Consider the following 19,221-nt stretch of genomic DNA (forward strand, 5'->3'; position numbering starts at 1 on the left):
TGTTACCTAATATGTATTTTCAAAAATATATATACTATGAGGTCAAAATGGCACTAGACTTGGACTTCAAGAATCTGGGTTTGAGTTGGCTACAGAGTGACCTTGGGCAAGATTCTTAACTCTTTAGACTCAATTTCCAAATCTAAAAAAGGAAATTAAATGATCTTATAAATGCAAATATTTTTGGTATAGTGCCTAGCACACAGTAGGCCCTTGATTATTATTTTATTTGTGAATCCCAGCTCATTTTGCCTATAGTTCAAAGTTTCCTCCACTAGATGGTGATGGTAGGAAAAAAAAAAGAATAAACCATACCAGCTTTTCTAACCAAATTTAAAATTTGTTTTAAAATGAGCATAAATACAAATAAACTTAAACTCCATTATAAGGTCACAGGAAATGAGGTCAATATAAAGCAGTAAAACCTACTTAAATTTTCTCCTTTAATACCTCACTGCTTAATGGTTTTCAGCTGACCTTGGCAGTTTGCTTGGGGTGGTGCAACCATCTTCTCTGTCGTCCTTCCCCAGTCTCAGAATAGGGATGATGTATTCAGTGGGAGTCTCAATAAGCCCTTTGTTCAGTGGCCACAATAAAAGTCTCAGCCTGGCTTCAATGCTTAAGTGCAGATATGTGGCAGTGAGATAGGCAGTTAGATAGACATGAGCTGAGCAAGGACTGTCAGCCAGGTATAGAAAATCACCAGGGTAGAAAGCCCCAGGTACATAGCAGTGGGCAAAACTGGGCTGGGACCTTGCTCCCAGGGTGACATTTCCTACCCTAGCATATCGATGATCATGTGGTTTAGACAGCCCTGACCTTTCATATCACTGGTCATGTGGTTTGTACCCTCCCCTGATCTTTCCTCCCCTGGCATGTTGCTAGTCATGGGGGTTGGAACCCCTTAGAAGGGAAAGAACAAGGGGCCCAGAGAATAGCCCTTAAGCATTAAGCCCCCAGGACAATGTCTCACTTCCACGATTTTCTTACCTCTCACATGCATCTAGGCCTCAGCTGTGTTTCAGCTCCAGGCCCAGAAAAGCAACAAAACCAGACAAGTGAAGGCATGGCTGACCTCAGGGCCAGCTGCAATGCCTAATGAGCCCCCTGGTGCTGACTAATCAACAGAGATCCTGACCCTGAAAGAACATACCTGGAAAGCTGATGAATATTCTATTGGGATCTTCCCCTGAGACCTACAAATAAATACCCTCAAGAGCAGTGGTTCTCAACCTTGGCTGCACATTAGAATCACCTGGGAATCTTTTTAAAATCCTGATTTCTGGGCCTCATCCTCCGGAAATTCTGTTTCTTTGTTACTAATGTTGTGGCCCCACCACATAACAAAGAAACAGAATTTCCGGAGGATGAGGCCCAGAAATCAAGATTTTAAAAAGATTCCCAGGTGATTCTAATGTGCAGCCAAGGTTGAGAACTACTTCTCAAGAGGAAGGACCCTGTTTAGCTCTCTCTATGGAGCACACCCACACCTTTCCCCAGGCATGTTTTCCTTGCCTCTTTCTCCTAAGCTCTAAGGGCCCTCTCTTGCCTCTGTAACTTGTTTCCTGAGCCCATTTCTTCTAAGGCTCATTTCTTCTACCTCTGTGACTTTCAAAATAAACTTTTTTTAGTTTGAGTCGGCTCTGAATTCATTCTTAGAACTCAAGTACCCAGGTTGTTGAACCAAGGTCCCATCTGCCTCCACTAGTCTAATACCTGGTGCCGTTTTGCTGCCAACGGGTATATAACGTCTCCTAGGATTATCAAACTTCCAGGCATCATCTTGTACCCTCCTATTCATATCCAAGGTATGTTGGGATATATTGGACAATTTGAGTCCAGTTAGTCCCACCATAATGTACATCCCTGACATGTTTAGTCACCATCCTAAAAGTTAGCCCTGTTCTTCCTGCTTTGTTGTTATGGATTCACTCAGCGAGATAGATCACCGACTCAGAATTCAAATTTAAGAGCCTTTATTAAGCTGGCCAGCTGACTATAGTTACAGCACCCTGCCGAATCAGAGGCTGAACTGCAGCGCCGACTGCAAGAGTTACATTTTATTATTAAATTTTGTGGAGGCCCAGAGAAAAATGTGTCTTTCAAATTCTGGGCCCCCAATATGGAGGAAACTCTCTTTATTTATACTTTTTCCAGTCCTTTGTCTCCCAAATTTGGAACGAGACTTCCAGGCCTTCTGAGAAAGAAGGCCTGCGTGCTGGGAAGGGGCCATGAGATCATATCTCAAGGCCTGGCCTGATGTCAGTACCTTCCTATCTATGTGTTTTAGGAACAGACAGCACAGCGCGCCCCCTCTGGCCGAAGTGCCAGATATGCAGCCCAATACATTGTGATTTCTCTCTCCTAACCCAACCTCCTGCTCCTTTCTCTTCCTGACTTCCCCCTGTGTCCTTTGGAATCTGAGGCACATTATTCTAGTAAATTGTATTCATTTCCTCACTATTGTAATAAGACCTTTTAATTGTTCTATTTTCTTACTGGTCTTATTGGTCTAAAAAATGCATTGATTTTTATTAATTTTTAATATTTCACCTTTTGGGGAACACTTTTAATAGTTTTAGGTGATTTTCAATTGATACCTGTAGTATAAAAAGAACATATCTGAACTTTTCTCTGGTTCTTGACACAGAGTTAAAAACCCTTGGAATTTCCTGAGTAATAGATGAGTCTTTATTATGCCAATGAGGTTACCCTAGTCCAGGGGTGAGCAACACCTGGCACACGTGCCAAACATGGTACGCCAGTAACTTTTGCTGGCACACGAAACCCACTCTTATATTCTTCCGTTTACAATTGTGAATCTTTGTTCTCAGTGATGAATTTTGTTAAGTCTCATAATAGGAGTAGCCTGATGGATGAAAGTAGTAGCTCGTGCATATCTCTGAAGGTCACAAAATATAAACCTGATGTAAAATCTCTGTCATCAGTGATGCAGCAGCAAAAGTCCCACTGATAATATCAAACAGAGTCATAAAGTTTTCTGTCGGACTATCAGTGTACATGTGTACATTAAAAAATAAATGTATTTTTCATCATCATATACTGTGTTTTTGTCACTCGAATGAATTTTATTATTTCTTCAAGGTTCTTCACATATGTACACCTTAAGAGATATCAAGTAGGCATAACATGTTCTCAAAAAATTAGGGTTGGCACGCCAAAGAATTTTGAGTCAGAGATTTTGCTGGTTTTGGCACGCACTCACAAAAAGGTTGCCCACCCCTGCCCTAGTCAGTCCCTGGATAGCTTCAGAATGGGGGCTGATCACCAGAAAGAACAACCACATAATTAGAGGTTGGAACATCAGGCCAACCATCTCTGGGGAGTGGAGAGGCGGTTGGAGTTTGAGTTTGATCACATAGCCAGTGATTTAATCAATCTGCCTACTTAGTGAAACCCCAAGAAAAACACTAAGTTCGGTGAAGCTTCTTGGTTGGTGAACACATGTGTGAAGGGAGGGTGATGAGCCTTGTCTTCAGGGGAGAGGGCTTGGCAGCTCTGTGTCTGGGACCCTCCCAGATGTTATATTATGTGTATCCATTATTTAAAAACTGTAATCATAACTAGTGTGCTTTCAGTGATTTCTGTGATTAATTCAAGTGAATTATCAAACTTTAGGAGGTTGTAGGAACCCCCAAATTTGTAGCCAGTTGATCAGGAGTGCAGCTGGTCCCAAAACTTGAGGCTGGTGTCTGATGTGAGGGCAGTCTTATGGGGGACTTTGCCCTTAATTTGTGAAGTATGATACTAACTTCAGTTAGTTAGTGTCAGAAATGAATTGAGTTGCAGGTCACACAGTTGGTGTCAGAACACTTTTGTCTCTTTCTCTTCAATTCATTTATCTATTATTTTTGCCTGGGCTGACCAGCAGCCCCTGAACAACAGATGAACAGATTACTCCAACACAGTTTCACTGTGGAGGAGAGGGCAAAAGATGGCCCGGCTGAAGAAGCCAGGCAGCCTCAATTACCTGATTGCCTGCCTTTGTTGGGCTTTTATTGGAATTTTTATCTTTAGATAAAATCAGTAGGGTGAGTAATCTTGGGAGGACACAAGATTACTAGGCAAGGACACAAGAATTAAGCATAAGGATTCCAGTAAACACCCAGAGGTCTGTACATGCACAGACTTGTTTGGAAAGGTCAAAGAATAATTAGGGGACACTCCCCTAAGCCTCCCCTAAATTGGAATTCCGATAATCAGTGCAGGCGGCCTTCCATACACTTCCCTTTTCTCAGAATGTCCACCTTACAACTTTCCAACTGAGTCTTGTGTGCTCCCCAACATCTCCCCCTTTTTTGTTTTGCTGAATGTGAACTTTCTGCTTTGGAATGTCAGGGTCCACAAATCATGTTTACTGCGCCAGTTCTGATTTTACAGACTATAAGAAAAACAAAAAGAGCTATGGTTAGTTATCTGGAATGCATGGAGTGTGAGTACACTCTAATAATTACTCAGCCTCTGCTGTCAGCTTCATCATCATTCCCCAGGTTATTTCGGGGGCCATCTGGGTCCAGGGAAGGCGCTATGTTTGGTGCTACGAAGTCCCCAGGCTCAGATTCTTCATTTCTGGAAGAGGGTTAGTCCCGTGCCATGCCATGATAGGGTTTAATCTGGCGAGCTGGAACCCACAATGGCCCTGTGAGGGCAGAAACACATGCATATCCTCTCCCTCATGTTAATAATTCATTGGGTCCCATTCAGTTATTAGTGTCCACATCTCGCCACAAGACTTGTGGTTTCTGAGGTGGGGTTATTGAGGTAAAGTGCTGTTCTACAGAGGATTGAAAATGACCATTCAGATTTTAAAAATTAAGGGTAAAGTGTGCTTTAGATAGTATCATAGCAGAATCCTTGAGTTCCTTATTCCCCCCTACCCCCTTTTTTTTTGTTTTACTAGCATACCCTTCAGGGTAGCAGGGTAGTATGGTGGCCTGCCTTTGTGGATTGTAAGGGATTCCCGTGGAATGCTAGATAGACCAAGTTCTGCAAAACGTGGTGAAATCATGGCTGCTATAAGTAGGCACATTATCAGTTTATCTTGGTTAATATAGCTACAATTGGAAACAGGTCTTATTGAATTCATGCAAAGAAACGTATTGCCACTTATTAAGAATTGCCAAATACTGGAGGGACAGGTGGGGAGAATATATCTAATTTACCAAATTTGCGTTAAAAATGCTTCCTTATATCTGAAAAACAAAAAGTTTAAGAATCAGCAATACTTGCAAATGACATGGAATCTTGTCCTTTTTGCAAAACACAATATTCCAGAATAACAATTAGAGCTATAAATGAAAGCATAATATGGTTATTATTATTTGACAAAGCTTCACATGTATTTTAAGCAGAAAATTTTCCTTCATGAGAGAGAAAACAAATACTTGAGGCATTCCATCCAGGGCCTATTGGAATGATCTAAAGTCAATTTTAGGTCAAAAAAAAGTTTCTTAAAATTCAAACCCTGGAAGGATTGTCAAATTTATTTTGCCAAAAGATAATATATCAAAGAGTATTAGACACAAACATGAGCTAGTAAACTTCAATTCCCATGATTAAAAGATTTATTTTTGTAAAAAATACCTGATTAACATGAAACATAACCATTTTAATAATTTATAGAACTTTTGCTTCCTGGGTAGAAAAACAGGAAAGATCTTTTCCCTTTTAACAGACTAGAAAAGGACTAATCAAAATGAGGTTTATTCTCTAACTTCATTTGTCCTTGGGTGTGGTCAGCAAATGACACTAATTGGATTTCTGCTATCAATCTCTCTGAGTACATTGATATAAGCTATTCACCATCTGGTTATACCCTCTGGTTAGGGAGGCAAAATGAAAATCATTTACTCGTAAATGTCCTTGGTTTAGGGAAGATGGTTTACTAGATGGCTCCAAATTGCTGTTTACTATCCAAGTGGAAACATGTATTTTTATTTTATATAGAATACATCATTGATATGAATTAAAAATAAGAACTTTGTTTTTCTTTTTTGAAAAGCAAGAGAGCACCAGGGGTTGGTGTTAAAGTGGGGAGTGGAGGAATCAGCAAAGGCCCAAAAAAAGAGGAGGAAATCACCCAGACCTTGAGGAACTAGAGGATTATCTGTACTACTAGTTGTATTTTCTAAGCAAGCCAAGTTTTAAATAAAGCTAGGAATGCACTACTGTTAAAATCAGACAGGCGGGTTATTTGGCTGGATTTTCTTTTCTTGGTCTGTGATGAAAAACTCGAGGGAAATGTGTGGTGTTGCCTGTTCCTGTTCTTTGTAACTCCCTGGACGCCTGCACTTTCAACCTTTCCTTAGAGTTATAAACAGTTGGAGATATTGCAAGTAATTTTAAAGATTAAAAGATTAAAACTGGCTAAGTGCTTTCAGAAGATCTCTCCTATTCTAGTTGGACATGTTCACAGGGTAAGATGGGTAAACAAAGGTGTCTGTGGGGTTCTCTTACCAAGGATCCTCCTGGCTGGGAATGAGCAGTTATATAATCATGAGTCTGAAAGGGGCAGAATATCTGGACTTATGATCATCAACAACAAATGCAGTTTTATAATTCTGAGCATGTTGCCACACTGATGAGAGGAAAAGGTGAAGGTGATATTTCATCCACTGCTCCCAGTCTGTCCTTTCCTTACCTGACCTCTGAAATGGAGCCATTGGCCTTAAAAAGCCTGGTGTCTAAAATTAATATACTTCCCCATCTGACTAAGAAGGCAACAGCTGAGCAACATGAGATCAAGGACCATATTAGTTTAAACAGGGGCTCAAAGTGATGTTTGAGAGAAAGGATACTTCTCTTCATAGTGGAGGCTGTCTTTTCAGAAGGTTTATGCTGACTGACAATGAAGGCTTATACCAGAAAACCATGTAGTTATTTTGAACTCTGAAAAACTTCCCTTTATCTGCCAGAACTCATACTCTACACTTGGAATGCTCAAAACCCTAGATATCCTCCTATAAATGGTAATTACTCTATTTTTAAAAAAAATTATTACAACCTCTCAAATCTCTTCTCTTTCTCTCCACGTTGTCTTAACAAGTTGTACCAAACTCCAGGTAGAGATTAACATTTAATTTTTTTTCAAAATTATTATCCCTTGGACCTAAGCTTTTTAAAATAAAATTATCTTTATTGTTGAAAGTATTACAGATGTCCTTTTTTTTCTTTTCTTTTCATATGTTAATTTTGTGTGTGTTTCTGATTCATTTTGAGTTCCATTTGCGATGACCTATTATATTTTAGTCATAATTTGCCTTAGAAATAGTCATGCATTTCTCTCCTCATTTTAATAATGAGTTTCTTTTCAGGGCAATTTGAAAGAATTCTAATAGTGGTCTATAACATATCTTATAGAGTTGTGGTTGCTACTGTTTACATTTTAGTCTGTCTATATGTAAGATCTTCATGTGGCTAAGTTGAATTTTGTAGAGCACTGGATTTTAAATAATTTGAAACTCAAGGTATAATTTTACTATATGAATTAAGAAAATGACAGATGAAGTTTTATGGAGATAAAAACAGATTATTTTAAATTGACAAAAAGCTGTAAGAAGAAATTTTCAGAAAATCTCCAGCAAGGGCCACAGAAGTTGGTGTTGGGAACTTGCCACCAATTCAAATCACACCCTTCCCCACCATATAATCAAGGGATGTGTAGATACATGCATGCATACATACATGTAGATCTCTAATATCGAAGCAGTATTATGCGTAGGACCTAATTTGTTAGGAAAATATTTCAAGGAAAGCATAAGGATTTGAACTCCTTGGTACTGACCTGTTAATGAAGATGAAAAGAAGGGTATCTGGGCAGATATCTTATCTACATGGGAGGGCTAGAAGGAAACGAATTTATTTTTAAAAATAAATACCGAACATTTTAAAGTGTAGGCAGAGAAGGGCTCTGGAAAGTATTCATTTGGTGGAGACCACTCCCCAGAGGGGGCAAAATTCCCAGGAGAAGCATGTGTGACCTTCCCACAGGAAGCCCTTCCTACTGGGGCTGGGAGAAACAAAACCTTCAATCCCAATGAAATACAAAGACACTTTATATTCTGTATTTAAATTGGCCACTTGATAGAAATATTATTTTATGCAGTGAGGAAAATATTGTTGCCCAGTGAAACTTAAGGTGCTTCTTACTGTTTGCTTTTGTAGCAAAATGTGTGTGAAAAAACTTCTTTCTTTTAAAGTTCCATCATTTGAAACTCAATACTAACATTTTTCTTCCTATTTTTTTTAACACTTGGATTGCGGGAAACGAGTTAAGTCGGCTCGCGTGAATTGCGCGTACTCCGCGGGAGCCGTCTTAACTCGGTTCATATAGATTTGCGGTGGAGTGCGGGAAACGTGTAAACTCGGGCCGATTGTAACTGCGTATTACCAAATATTTGTTTGTTTGCCGTTCACAAAGATACCTACCTGCGTATGCGAACCGTTTCATACCCATTGGGGTAATAGGTATCATAAAAATCCCTTGTAAGTAGAGAACACTTTATGGCGCTGGTCGAGTACAATACCGTTAGGGTACCAATGTATTGTTTTCTCATTTTATAACCGATATCCCTGGATATCTCACCATGCAAAGAGAATAGTTATTGAGAAATACTTCTTGTGTCCGGACGTCTTTAGTTTTGAGTTTTGTGAATATTATTACGTGTTTAAATATTTAAATATATTGTGATAAAGACATTCATATAGAATTTTTTAACCAAATAAAATAAAATCGTTCCGCAAAGTGTTCGCATAATAATTATTTTTTTATATCAGATATCTATCGGAGTACCGCTATTTTCAGTTAGTATTATTTTTATTTGCTTTAACCTAGAATGTCGCAGCATTCAGACTATAGTGATGATGAGTTTTGTGCAGACAAGTTGTCCAATTATTCTTGTGATAGCGACCTTGAAAATGCGAGTACAAGTGATGAAGATTCTAGTGATGATGAAGTAATGGTGCGTCCCAGGACATTGAGGCGACGAAGAATTTCGAGCTCCAGCTCTGACTCAGTCAGATATAGAAGGCGGGAGAGAAGAATGGTCGCATGTTGATAATCCACCGGTCTTAGAAGATTTTTTAGGGCATCAAGGATTAAACACAGATGCTGTTATAAATAATATAGAAGATGTCGTGAAATTATTTATCGGAGATGATTTTTTTGAATTTCTTGTAGAGGAGTCAAACAGGTATTATAATCAAAATAGGAATAATTTCAAACTTTCAAAAAAAAAGCCTAAAGTGGAAAGATATAACCCCTCAAGAGATGAAGAAGTTTTTAGGGTTAATTGTTCTCATGGGACAGGTGCGCAAAGATAGAAGAAATGACTATTGGACCACGGAGCCATGGATGGAGACGCCATATTTTGGTAAAACGATGACGAGAGACAGGTTCCGACAGATATGGAAAGCTTGTCACTTCAATAATAATGCGGATATCGTAAATGAATCAGATAGACTTTGCAAAGTGAGACCAGTACTAGATTATTTTGTGCCTAAATTTATAAATATTTACAAACCTCATCAGCAATTATCACTAGATGAAGGGATCGTACCTTGGAGGGGAAGATTATTCTTTAGGGTATATAATGCTGGCAAGATCGTTAAATATGGAATATTGGTTCATTTGTTGTGCGAAAGTGATACAGGATATATCTGTAACATGGAAATATATTGCGGCGAAGGAAAGCGATTATTGGAAACGATACAAACAGTAGTGTCTCCATACACTGATTCGTGGTACCATATATATATGGACAATTATTATAATAGCGTCGCAAATTGTGAAGCACTTATGAAAAACAAATTCAGAATATGTGGAACAATCCGGAAAAATCGAGGTATACCTAAGGATTTTCAAACAATTTCTTTGAAAAAAGGTGAAACAAAATTTATAAGGAAAAATGATATATTGTTACAAGTGTGGCAATCAAAAAAGCCTGTATACCTGATTTCTTCGATTCATTCTGCGGAGATGGAAGAAAGTCAGAATATTGACAGAACATCAAAAAAGAAAATTGTCAAACCGAATGCACTCATTGACTACAATAAACATATGAAAGGTGTTGACCGGGCCGACCAATACCTTTCATATTATTCGATATTGCGGAGGACGGTCAAATGGACAAAAAGGTTGGCAATGTATATGATAAATTGCGCATTATTTAATTCTTATGCAGTTTACAAATCAGTGAGGCAAAGAAAAATGGGTTTTAAAATGTTTTTGAAACAAACAGCTATCCACTGGTTGACGGATGATATTCCAGAGGACATGGACATTGTTCCAGACCTTCAACCAGTACCGTCTACTTCTGGAATGCGGGCTAAACCACCTACATCTGATCCACCATGCAGGCTATCGATGGACATGAGAAAGCATACGTTACAGGCAATTGTCGGAAGTGGAAAAAAGAAAAACATTTTGAGAAGGTGTCGCGTATGTTCCGTTCATAAATTGCGCAGTGAGACACGCTACATGTGCAAATTTTGCAATATACCTCTACATAAAGGGGCGTGTTTTGAAAAATATCATACGCTAAAAAACTATTAATTTCTATTTGTTTTGATTTATTATGAAAATTTTATTTTAAACTTTAAAAATATGTGTATATTTTTAGGTAATAAGTATCTTTTGGGTTTTTCGTATTTAGTTTATATATATCGAATTATTTATGTACTGAATAGATAAAAAAATGTCTGTGATTGAATAAATTTTCATTTTTTACACAAGAAACCGAAAATTTCATTTCAATCGAACCCATACTTCAAAAGATATAGGCATTTTAAACTAACTCTGATTTTGCGCGGGAAACCTAAATAATTGCCCACGCCATCTTATATTTTGGCGGGAAATTCACCCGACACCGTAGTGTTAAAATATATTTTTAATTGATTTTTTTTTTTTTTACAGAGAGGAAGGGAGAGAGATAGAGAGTTCGAAACATTGATGAGAGAGAAACATCGATCAGCTGCCTCCTGCACATCTCCTACTGGGGATGTGCCTGCAACCCAGGTACATGCCCTTGACCGGAATCGAACCTGGGACCTTTTAGTCCGCAGGCCGACGCTCTATCCACTGAGCCAAACTGGTTTTGGCTTCTTCCTATTTTTGGATCCTCCCTCCAGTTTAAACAGAAGAAACTTCAAAATTTTCACCTGTCATTTTCCCCAAAAGTCAAATAAGTGAATAAGTGATGAGAACTCTGTTTCCTTTCTTTGCAGTCAGGAGGAAGGTGCAATCAAAAGTCACAATTGCATCTTGATTTACAAATCTGGGACAGAGGGAGATGAACACAACACTCCAGACAGTCACTTCATCGGACTGACCACCAAGATGTTAAAAGTGAAGAGGCTGGAGGAAATCACCACGTGTTACAACAGCAACCGTCTGGAGAAAGCGGCCTTTTTTCAGTGCATGGAGAAGGTTGAGAAGATGAAGTGTTTTCTAGAAGAAAGTTCTAGTGAACAGGATTCAAGATCTGGAAATAATGAGGTAATTGTGTGCTAATTTAGTCCCCTGAAAAGTCTTAGTTCTACCTTATCTTTTCTTACATACATCAACAAAGATAGCCATTCATCAGACCTCTTTCAAATTCTATTTTGTCACTTGAGTATAGGATTAGAGAACATTTATAAATAGGAAAGTTTTAATTTTGTTTCACTGAGGACTATGCATTTGTAAATTAAACAACTGAGTTTGGGAAGTACTTAAGAGGCCTTTGATTATGCATCTCTACCCGAAGGCTACATTATAGTTAGTGGCTTTGAAGTTATGAAAGCGAATTTATGGAAACACACATTTCTTAATATGAAAACACACATTTCTTAAAAAGGATCATTTAAAAGCATGGAGTTGGATATGAACTTTTGAGAAGCACTGCAATGGGTACAATTTCTGTGCAGAAGTTTCCAATTTCCTCAAGACATTAATCTCCCAGATCGGTGGTAGAGCTGTTGACACTGATGGTCAGTGGCAGGGATAAGTAGGCCTTGCCCAATGGCACTCTGTGTCCTCATCTGAGCTGTACATGGGCCCTGAGCCCACTGTGGCTGCTTGATCTTTGGTAAGTTACTAAACTCCACCTTATCTGGATAATGGGATGATAGCTGTTGTGGAAATTAAGTGTGATAATGGATAAAAAGCCCTTAGCATACTATCTGCCACCATGCTAAGCATTTGCTACATGTTAGCTAGCAACAATCCCATCCCCTATCTTAGCTCAGTTAGTTCCCTGTCATCCCTTGGTAGATAGGCAGTTCCTGGCCCAGCATGGGCCTCACAGTGTGTTGCCTGTGCCTTGATTCCAGCACAAGCAATTGTTTTGAATGTGTTTGTCACTTTTTTCTAGTGTCACTCCTCAATGTTGGGAACTCATATCACTTTGCATTCTCAGGTGCTTTCCCAGTAACTGGCACATAATAGGCACCAAAAAATGTTTGTGGGAGGAACAGATCTATTTAAGTGCAATCTGCTTTCTGGCTAAGGGCTAGGAGTCATTGTTCTTAATAATCAGAGCAACCTACTCTTATTAAGCAGATTTGGGAAACCTCTTTCTTTGTCCAGTTACTTTCTGAAAAACACTATTCAGACAGGAATTGCATTTTTAATAAGCAACAGAATGAAATAGATCTGTTAGGTATAAAGGGCAGAGGTGTCTTTACTGTAAGTGAATACAGAATAGTAGAATGTATTAGAGAGAAGTGAGTGAGGTCAAAACGTAGGTTTTCTGAGATCTCTACTTTCCCTATTGAGCTAATGTTTTGTTCAGTATACACCAAGAAAAAATTTCCACAGGTGAAATTTCAGTCAAATGCAAAGGGCTTCCTCGTGAGGGCTGCTTACAGCCCAAAAAAACAGAAGGATTTCTTTCTCTGTTCATTCCTCAGACAGAGAAGACAAAATATTCTTCTCAGATAACTTTGAAATTACCAACTGCCTTAGTAATTTATATGAATTTGATTACTTTTCCAGTACTGTTTTTCTCCACATTCTGATATAATTTCTATGAGTAGACAATGTCTTCAGAGTGAGATGGTGCTAAGTTAAAACATGGACATTTTAAGGAAGAATTTTTTTGGTGATGAATTTCTTTAGAATATTAGAAATCAAATGATTTGGTAGTCAAATACTTTAGGATATATATACCTATATATGTACCATATACATATATATGTACCATATACATATGGTACTTTTCACCCAAGGACATGTTTTTATTGATTTGAGAGAGAGGAAGGGCGAGAGAGAAGAACATCGATATGATACAGAAACATTGATTGGTTGCCTCCCAAATGCTCCCTAACTGGGAAGCAAACCTGCAATCTAGGTATGTGTCCTGAGTGGACACCTGCCACCTTTTGGTGCACAGGACGATGCTCCAACCAACTAAGCCACCTGGCTAAGGCTAGGATATTTTTGAGGGAAAGACTGAGAATGTCATTGCTCAGAAACCCTAAGAGAACATCCTTCACAATTTTTTTTTAATTAAATCTTTATTGTTCAGATTACATTTGTTCCTCTTCTCCCTCCCCCCATAACTCCCCTCCTTCCAGTTCCCGCCCCACCCTCCACCCTCACTCCCCACCCACTGTCCTCATCCATAGGTGCACAATTTTTGTCCAGTCTCTTCCCTCATCTCCCATTCCCCTTTCCCCCCCAAGAATAGTCAGTCCATTCCCTTTCTATGTCCCTGATTCATTATAATCACTAGTTCATTCTGTACATCAGATTATTTATTCACTTGATTCTTAGATTCACTTGTTGATAGATGTATGTTTGTTGTTCACAATTTGTATCTTTACCTTTTTCTTCTTCCTCTTCTTAAAGGATACCTTTCAGTATTTCGTATAATACTGGTTTAGTGGTGATGAACTCCTTTAGCTTTTCCTTATCTGTGAAGCTCTTTATCTGACCTTCAATTCTGAATGATAGCTTTGCTGGATAAAGTAATCTTGGTTGTAGGTTCTTGGTATTCATCACTTTGAATATTTCTTGCCATTCCCTTCTGGCCTGCAAAGTTTCTGTTGAGAAATCAGCTGACAGTCGTATGGGTATTCCCTTGTAGGTAATTGAGTTTCTTTCTCTTGCTGCTTTTAATATTCTCTCTTTGTCTTTTGCTCTTGGCATTTTAATTATGATGTGTCTTGGTGTGGTCCTCTTTGGATTCCTTTTGTTTGGGGTTCTCTGCGCTTCTTGGACCTGTAAGTCCATTTCTTTCACCAGGTGGGGGAAGTTTTCTGCCATTATTTCTTCAAATAGGTTTTCAATATCTTGCTCTCTCTCATCTTCTGGCACTCCTATAATTCTGATATTAGTCCGCTTGAAGCTGTCCCAGAGGCTCCTTACACTATTTTCACACTTTCGGATTCTTTTTTCATTTTGCTTTTCCAGTTGGGTGTTTTTTGCTTCTTCGCATTTCAAATCTTTGGTTTGATTCTTGTGCTCCTCTGGTCTGCTATTGGGTATAATATTCTTTATTTCAGTCCATGTATGCTTAATTTCTAGTTTCTTTATCATAGCATCGAGGGTCTCATTAGTTTTCGTGAGGCTCTGCTCAAGTTTATTGCAAGCCCTCAAAATTGCGTTTTTTTAGCTCCATATCCTCCATTTCTGTCATGTTTTTTTGTCTCCGCATCTTTTATGCTTTCTTGGTGCACCCCCTTGTGGTCTTTGTGCACAGTCTTGTTCTAGTTAAGCCTTAATTGTTGTAGTTAATACTAGAGGGATTTGACCACCAGGCTGACTGGCTGTGAGAATCAGCTGTGTGGAAAACTTCTGTCCTCTGGGGAGGTGCTAATCTAGCCTTTGCCTGAGGCTATCCGGCAAATGGCTCTGCGCAGGGCTTGGGCGGGGCGGGTCGCACGGGATCAACAGGGTGGGCGGAGGGAGCAGTTATGGCTGCTCTCAGTCCATCCCCAGGGGTTCTTCCTCTCTGTCCCAGCAACCGCTGCAAACCTCGGAGGGACCGTAGCCAGACAGTCCCGCTTCTCCCGTTTGAGTCTGGGTCCCTAGAGACTCGCCTGGATCTGGAGCTCAGAGTCTGAGACTCCCTCCTGATTGAAAACTACAACCGAGCCCTCAGCCACCAGCCCACTTTGCACGCGCACCTTCGTACCTTTAAATTTTCCACACTGCGCCTCCTCTGAGCCTTGTAATGCTGTTGTCTGCTTCTAGTTGAAGAGTCTCTCCTCAGCCAGCCTTCCTGTGGTTCTGGTTGATGTCCGTTCCGTCTTTTAGTTGTATTTTTGAAGTGGTTGTTTGCCGCAGCAGTCTCCGGTGTTTACCTATGCCGCCATCTTCGATTCTCCCATCCTTCACAATTAATCTGATGTCCTTTGTGTAACCTGGGCCTCCTGGCTGGGTCCTGCAGTCAGTGCTGTGTGGAAGGTGTGGAGGAATGGCAAGTAGCTCCATATGTCCCATTCAGCTTCTTCTTTGTAAATGGCAAGGGGCCCAGAAATGTCAGCAGTAAATTTCCCTGTCTCTCTCTTGCCTGGTGGAGGACAGATGGGCACACGAATGTGAGGCTAAGAGTTTTTCTCCTTTCTGTGGCAGCCAAGGCCCCTGTGTTGGAGGCTCCTGCCTCCTGAGCCAGTGGGTGCCAGGGTAGCCAGAGGCCTTGGCAGTGGGTGGGTGGAGAAGGGCATTCCAGCAGCTCAGATGTCTTTGGATATGTAGACAGAGCTAGATTGACATGTTTCCATATTCTGCTGGGGTCACAGGAAAGAACACTCTTTTCTCTCCAGGGATTATTTTTTTTTAAGCCATAATTTTCTCCACTTATTCTTTCTCTTTTATCCCTTCTCTCTTTGAGAAGATTAGCACTGCTAATCATAGTAAAAATCTTCACTGTGGTGCACTGGAAAGAATGTACTTTGGCTTTCAGACACTATGTGATGTGGAAGCTGTGTTTGGAAAGTTTGGAGTACAATTCTTTCTAGAAAAGTCTTTACTCTCCAGTCCCAATAGGGCAAATTATCTGCGAATTTAACAATTTATATTTATTAACATGGTTTGGTAAAGTTCAGATTATTTTTCTTTTCCTGCTCTTAACCAGGTTTTTCTATTTCATTTATATTTCCTCCACTGGATTTATTTTAAACTATCTTCTTTCAATTCCTCTATGTTTTGTTGAATTTATTAAATACTACATATTCTCCTTTATAGCATGTTTTATTCATTTTATTTTTCTAAATTCCTTTTTATCTTGTTTTTTAATTACTTTTCTCATTCTATGATATTTAAAGGGTGTTCAAAATCACCTAAATAGTGTAGAATTTTAAAAGCTTTTAACAGATATGCCATAATAAACTAGATCTAAATGTATAATCAAGTAAAACCTAAAATAAATTAATCTGCCACATATGAGTGATGGGTTTCATAGCTGTGTGTATATACCATGAATTCATACATGATAAATGACTCATAATGCTAATTAGTATTGCTTTTGTACAATCAAACCCAGGGTTTCTCCTACTGTTACTTCTCTATTTCTTGTATGAATAGCCCCATTCTGCATTTCCCTCAGATCTAATTTACTGTTTAATACAAATATATGTACACACTATCCTATATAATAAAAGCCTAATAAAAGCTAAGTGTCTGGTTGTCCAGTCATCCATTCAACCAATCAAAGTATAATATGCTAATGATATGCTAAGGCTGCTCAACCGCTCACTATGACGTGCACTGACCACCAGGGGGCAGACAGTTGACCAGTCGCTATGATGTGAACTGACCACCAGAAGGAGACACTCTGACTGGTAGGTTAGCTTGCTGCTGTGGTCTGGCCGATTGAGACTGAGCAAGATAGGCCAGACATGCCCTGGATCCCTCCCGTGGTCCCTCTTTGGCTGGCCAACCTCCTGCCTCCCTCCCCGACCCTGATTGTGCACCTGTGGGGTCCCTTGGCCTGGCCTGCACCCTCTCTCAATCTGGGACTCCTCAGGGGCTGTCGGAGAGCCGGTTTTGGCCTGATCCCACTCAATGCAGGAGCTGCCCCCTGGTGGTCAGTGCGCTCCCACAGGGGGAGCACTGCTTAGCCAGAAACTGGGCTCATGGCTGGCGAGCACAGCGGTGGTGGTGGGAGCCTCTCCTGCCTCCACGGCAGCGCTAAGGATGTCCAACTGACAGCTTGGGCCTAAGCAGTCAGTTGGACATCCCCCAAGGGTTCCTGGGCACAGGCCAGGCTGAGGGACCCCCGCCCCGAGTGCACGAATTTTGTGCACTGGGCCTCTAGTTAGCTTAATAAAAGACAAAAGAACCAGATAATTTTTTTAGGCAACCAGAGTTCCATTTTCCCTTTGGGTTCTGTCTGCTTCCCCTGCTTGCTATACATACCCCTACATTTGATGCCCAAGACTATCCACTCTCACCTCCTTGTTCTTTGATTTCCCCTACCTTCCTGTACACTCCTAGTTACTTATCCTCCATCCAAATGGCATGGTCCTGACCAGGGAAGTAAGGTGAAGCTGTTGGGGGTGTGGGAGGGGGGTGGCTGGGAGCACAGAAGAGGGATGACCCTAACAGAGGCAGGATATCACAGCCTCAGGAATATTTAAATGCCTAGTACAAATGCTCCAAAGATCAAACAGGAAAAAACATTAATTAACAGAATGTGATTAGGATAGAGTGGGTTGGAGCAAAACATGGATCTGCCTCTTTGGATTGCAGTTGGTGCTTTTAATAGTAGGTGGCATTTCCTGACTAACTGCTATGAAAATGTACCATCAGTGGCATTCATAAAGATTAAAACTTAGATCTCAAGTAACGTTGATGAGGGTGGAGGTTTTATAATTTTTCAAAGTTACATTTCCCCACGCCACTTCTTTACTCCTCACCCTTGGGGCAGGAGGAAGCTGCCTGGGGGTGGCCCCGCCATCCAGGCGGATGCCAATTTCTGTCTTGCTAATCTCTTTGAACTGGGCACAAGCTCCTTCTCCTTGGTGTCAATTGTCACCACAGGTCTCTCTCTGACCCTGCACCTGTTTCAGATCTGTTACACAGACCATCATATTTTTCCTTTTAAAGAGGCGATTATCTGTGGATCGTGTAACTGGAACATCTATTGCAGGACCCTGCAAGCACTCTCTGTGATCTCACTCTGCCTGCTCCTCAGAGCAGAGCGTTAACAACCCTGTGCTGGGACATGTGCTGGTGCGAGAGTGGGAAAGGGAAGGAACATATAAGCCAGGTGACTTCTTTATAGCCGCTTCCAGAGAATGGACCTACCACTTAGAAGGAAAGACGTCTGGATTGTAGGTAGTGTGTGCCTCATCTCATCTCCCTTACTCTGGCGTGTGCTGCGGTCCAGGATGACACAGGGAGGTCGCAGACAGGCTCCTGCTCCTGAGGACGCACAGGTAGTGTTACCACTTTCAACTAAGACAGATTTGTTTTACTCTTGTTTGAATGTTTCCAATCAAGGAGTGGTGCTCGCCAAAGGGGATGGAGTGCATGCCCCGGACTGCCCTCTCAGGAGAGTCGGGTGATAATAGAGGCAGGTGCTACATTTCAAAGTTTCCAACACTTGCACCGCCTTTTGGGAACCTCAAAGCAGCTATTCCTGGGGGCATGTTAAAGTTGGCGACCTGTTTTTGCCTGTGAGAGCTAAAAATTAAGTCAGCATCTCTTCATTCTTCTGCTTATATAACAATTAGAAAATAAAATAGCACAAAAGCAGAACCCCCTTTTCCTTGTTAAGAAGTCTATGGCCAAAGCAGTCTCTGAAGAGTGACCTCTCTGCTGAGGAAGCTCTTCAGCGCGGCCTTCTGTGCTATTCCCTTGAACCCTTGCCCCATGATGCCTTTCACTTGATACCATAGCTATTCCAGGAATGGAATCCAACCAGGAAAAGAACAGGACTCGGAAAGAAGGAAAATAACTCAGATTCTAAGGATATTAGCACTTTCCAGGAGACGGTATTGCATCTGGAAAAGCAGCCCTTTCCAAATATTTAATTTGTTTTTATCAGTTAACACAGAATAAGTTATTTTTAGAACAATGTAAGAGTTTAGAAGATGCTACAGAAGACAGTCTGAACCACTGTTCCCACAGGAAGTGGATTTACAGTGGTGGTCCAGATCTTTTTCCATTATCATCTACCTCACTTCCAGAGACTTTTGGCTTTCCACCCCTAATGGAACACCCTCTATGAAATCTTAATACCATAGATAAACTGTATATCTGTTTAGGTTTTA

At 40.4% G+C, this 19,221-nt stretch overlaps 1 protein-coding gene across 1 annotated transcript in view; it reads left to right on the forward strand.

Annotated features, from left to right (window-relative positions):
• Positions 1-11,324: 11,324 nt before the first annotated feature.
• The window catches only part of MYLK4 (myosin light chain kinase family member 4), a 90,652-nt gene continuing 82,755 nt past the window's right edge, over positions 11,325-19,221 (forward strand). Inside the window, exon 1 of the mRNA XM_070403466.1 lies at positions 11,325-11,515. Coding sequence (XP_070259567.1) covers positions 11,357-11,515 — 159 coding nt within the window. The 5' untranslated portion in view covers positions 11,325-11,356. The remainder of the gene's footprint in view (positions 11,516-19,221) is intronic.

The sequence above is a fragment of the Myotis yumanensis genome, unplaced genomic scaffold, assembly GCF_028538775.1.
Source record: "Myotis yumanensis isolate MYYU_CA2020_CCGP unplaced genomic scaffold, mMyoYum1.0.hap1 SCAF_2, whole genome shotgun sequence".
NCBI classification, from domain to species: Eukaryota; Metazoa; Chordata; class Mammalia; order Chiroptera; family Vespertilionidae; genus Myotis; species Myotis yumanensis.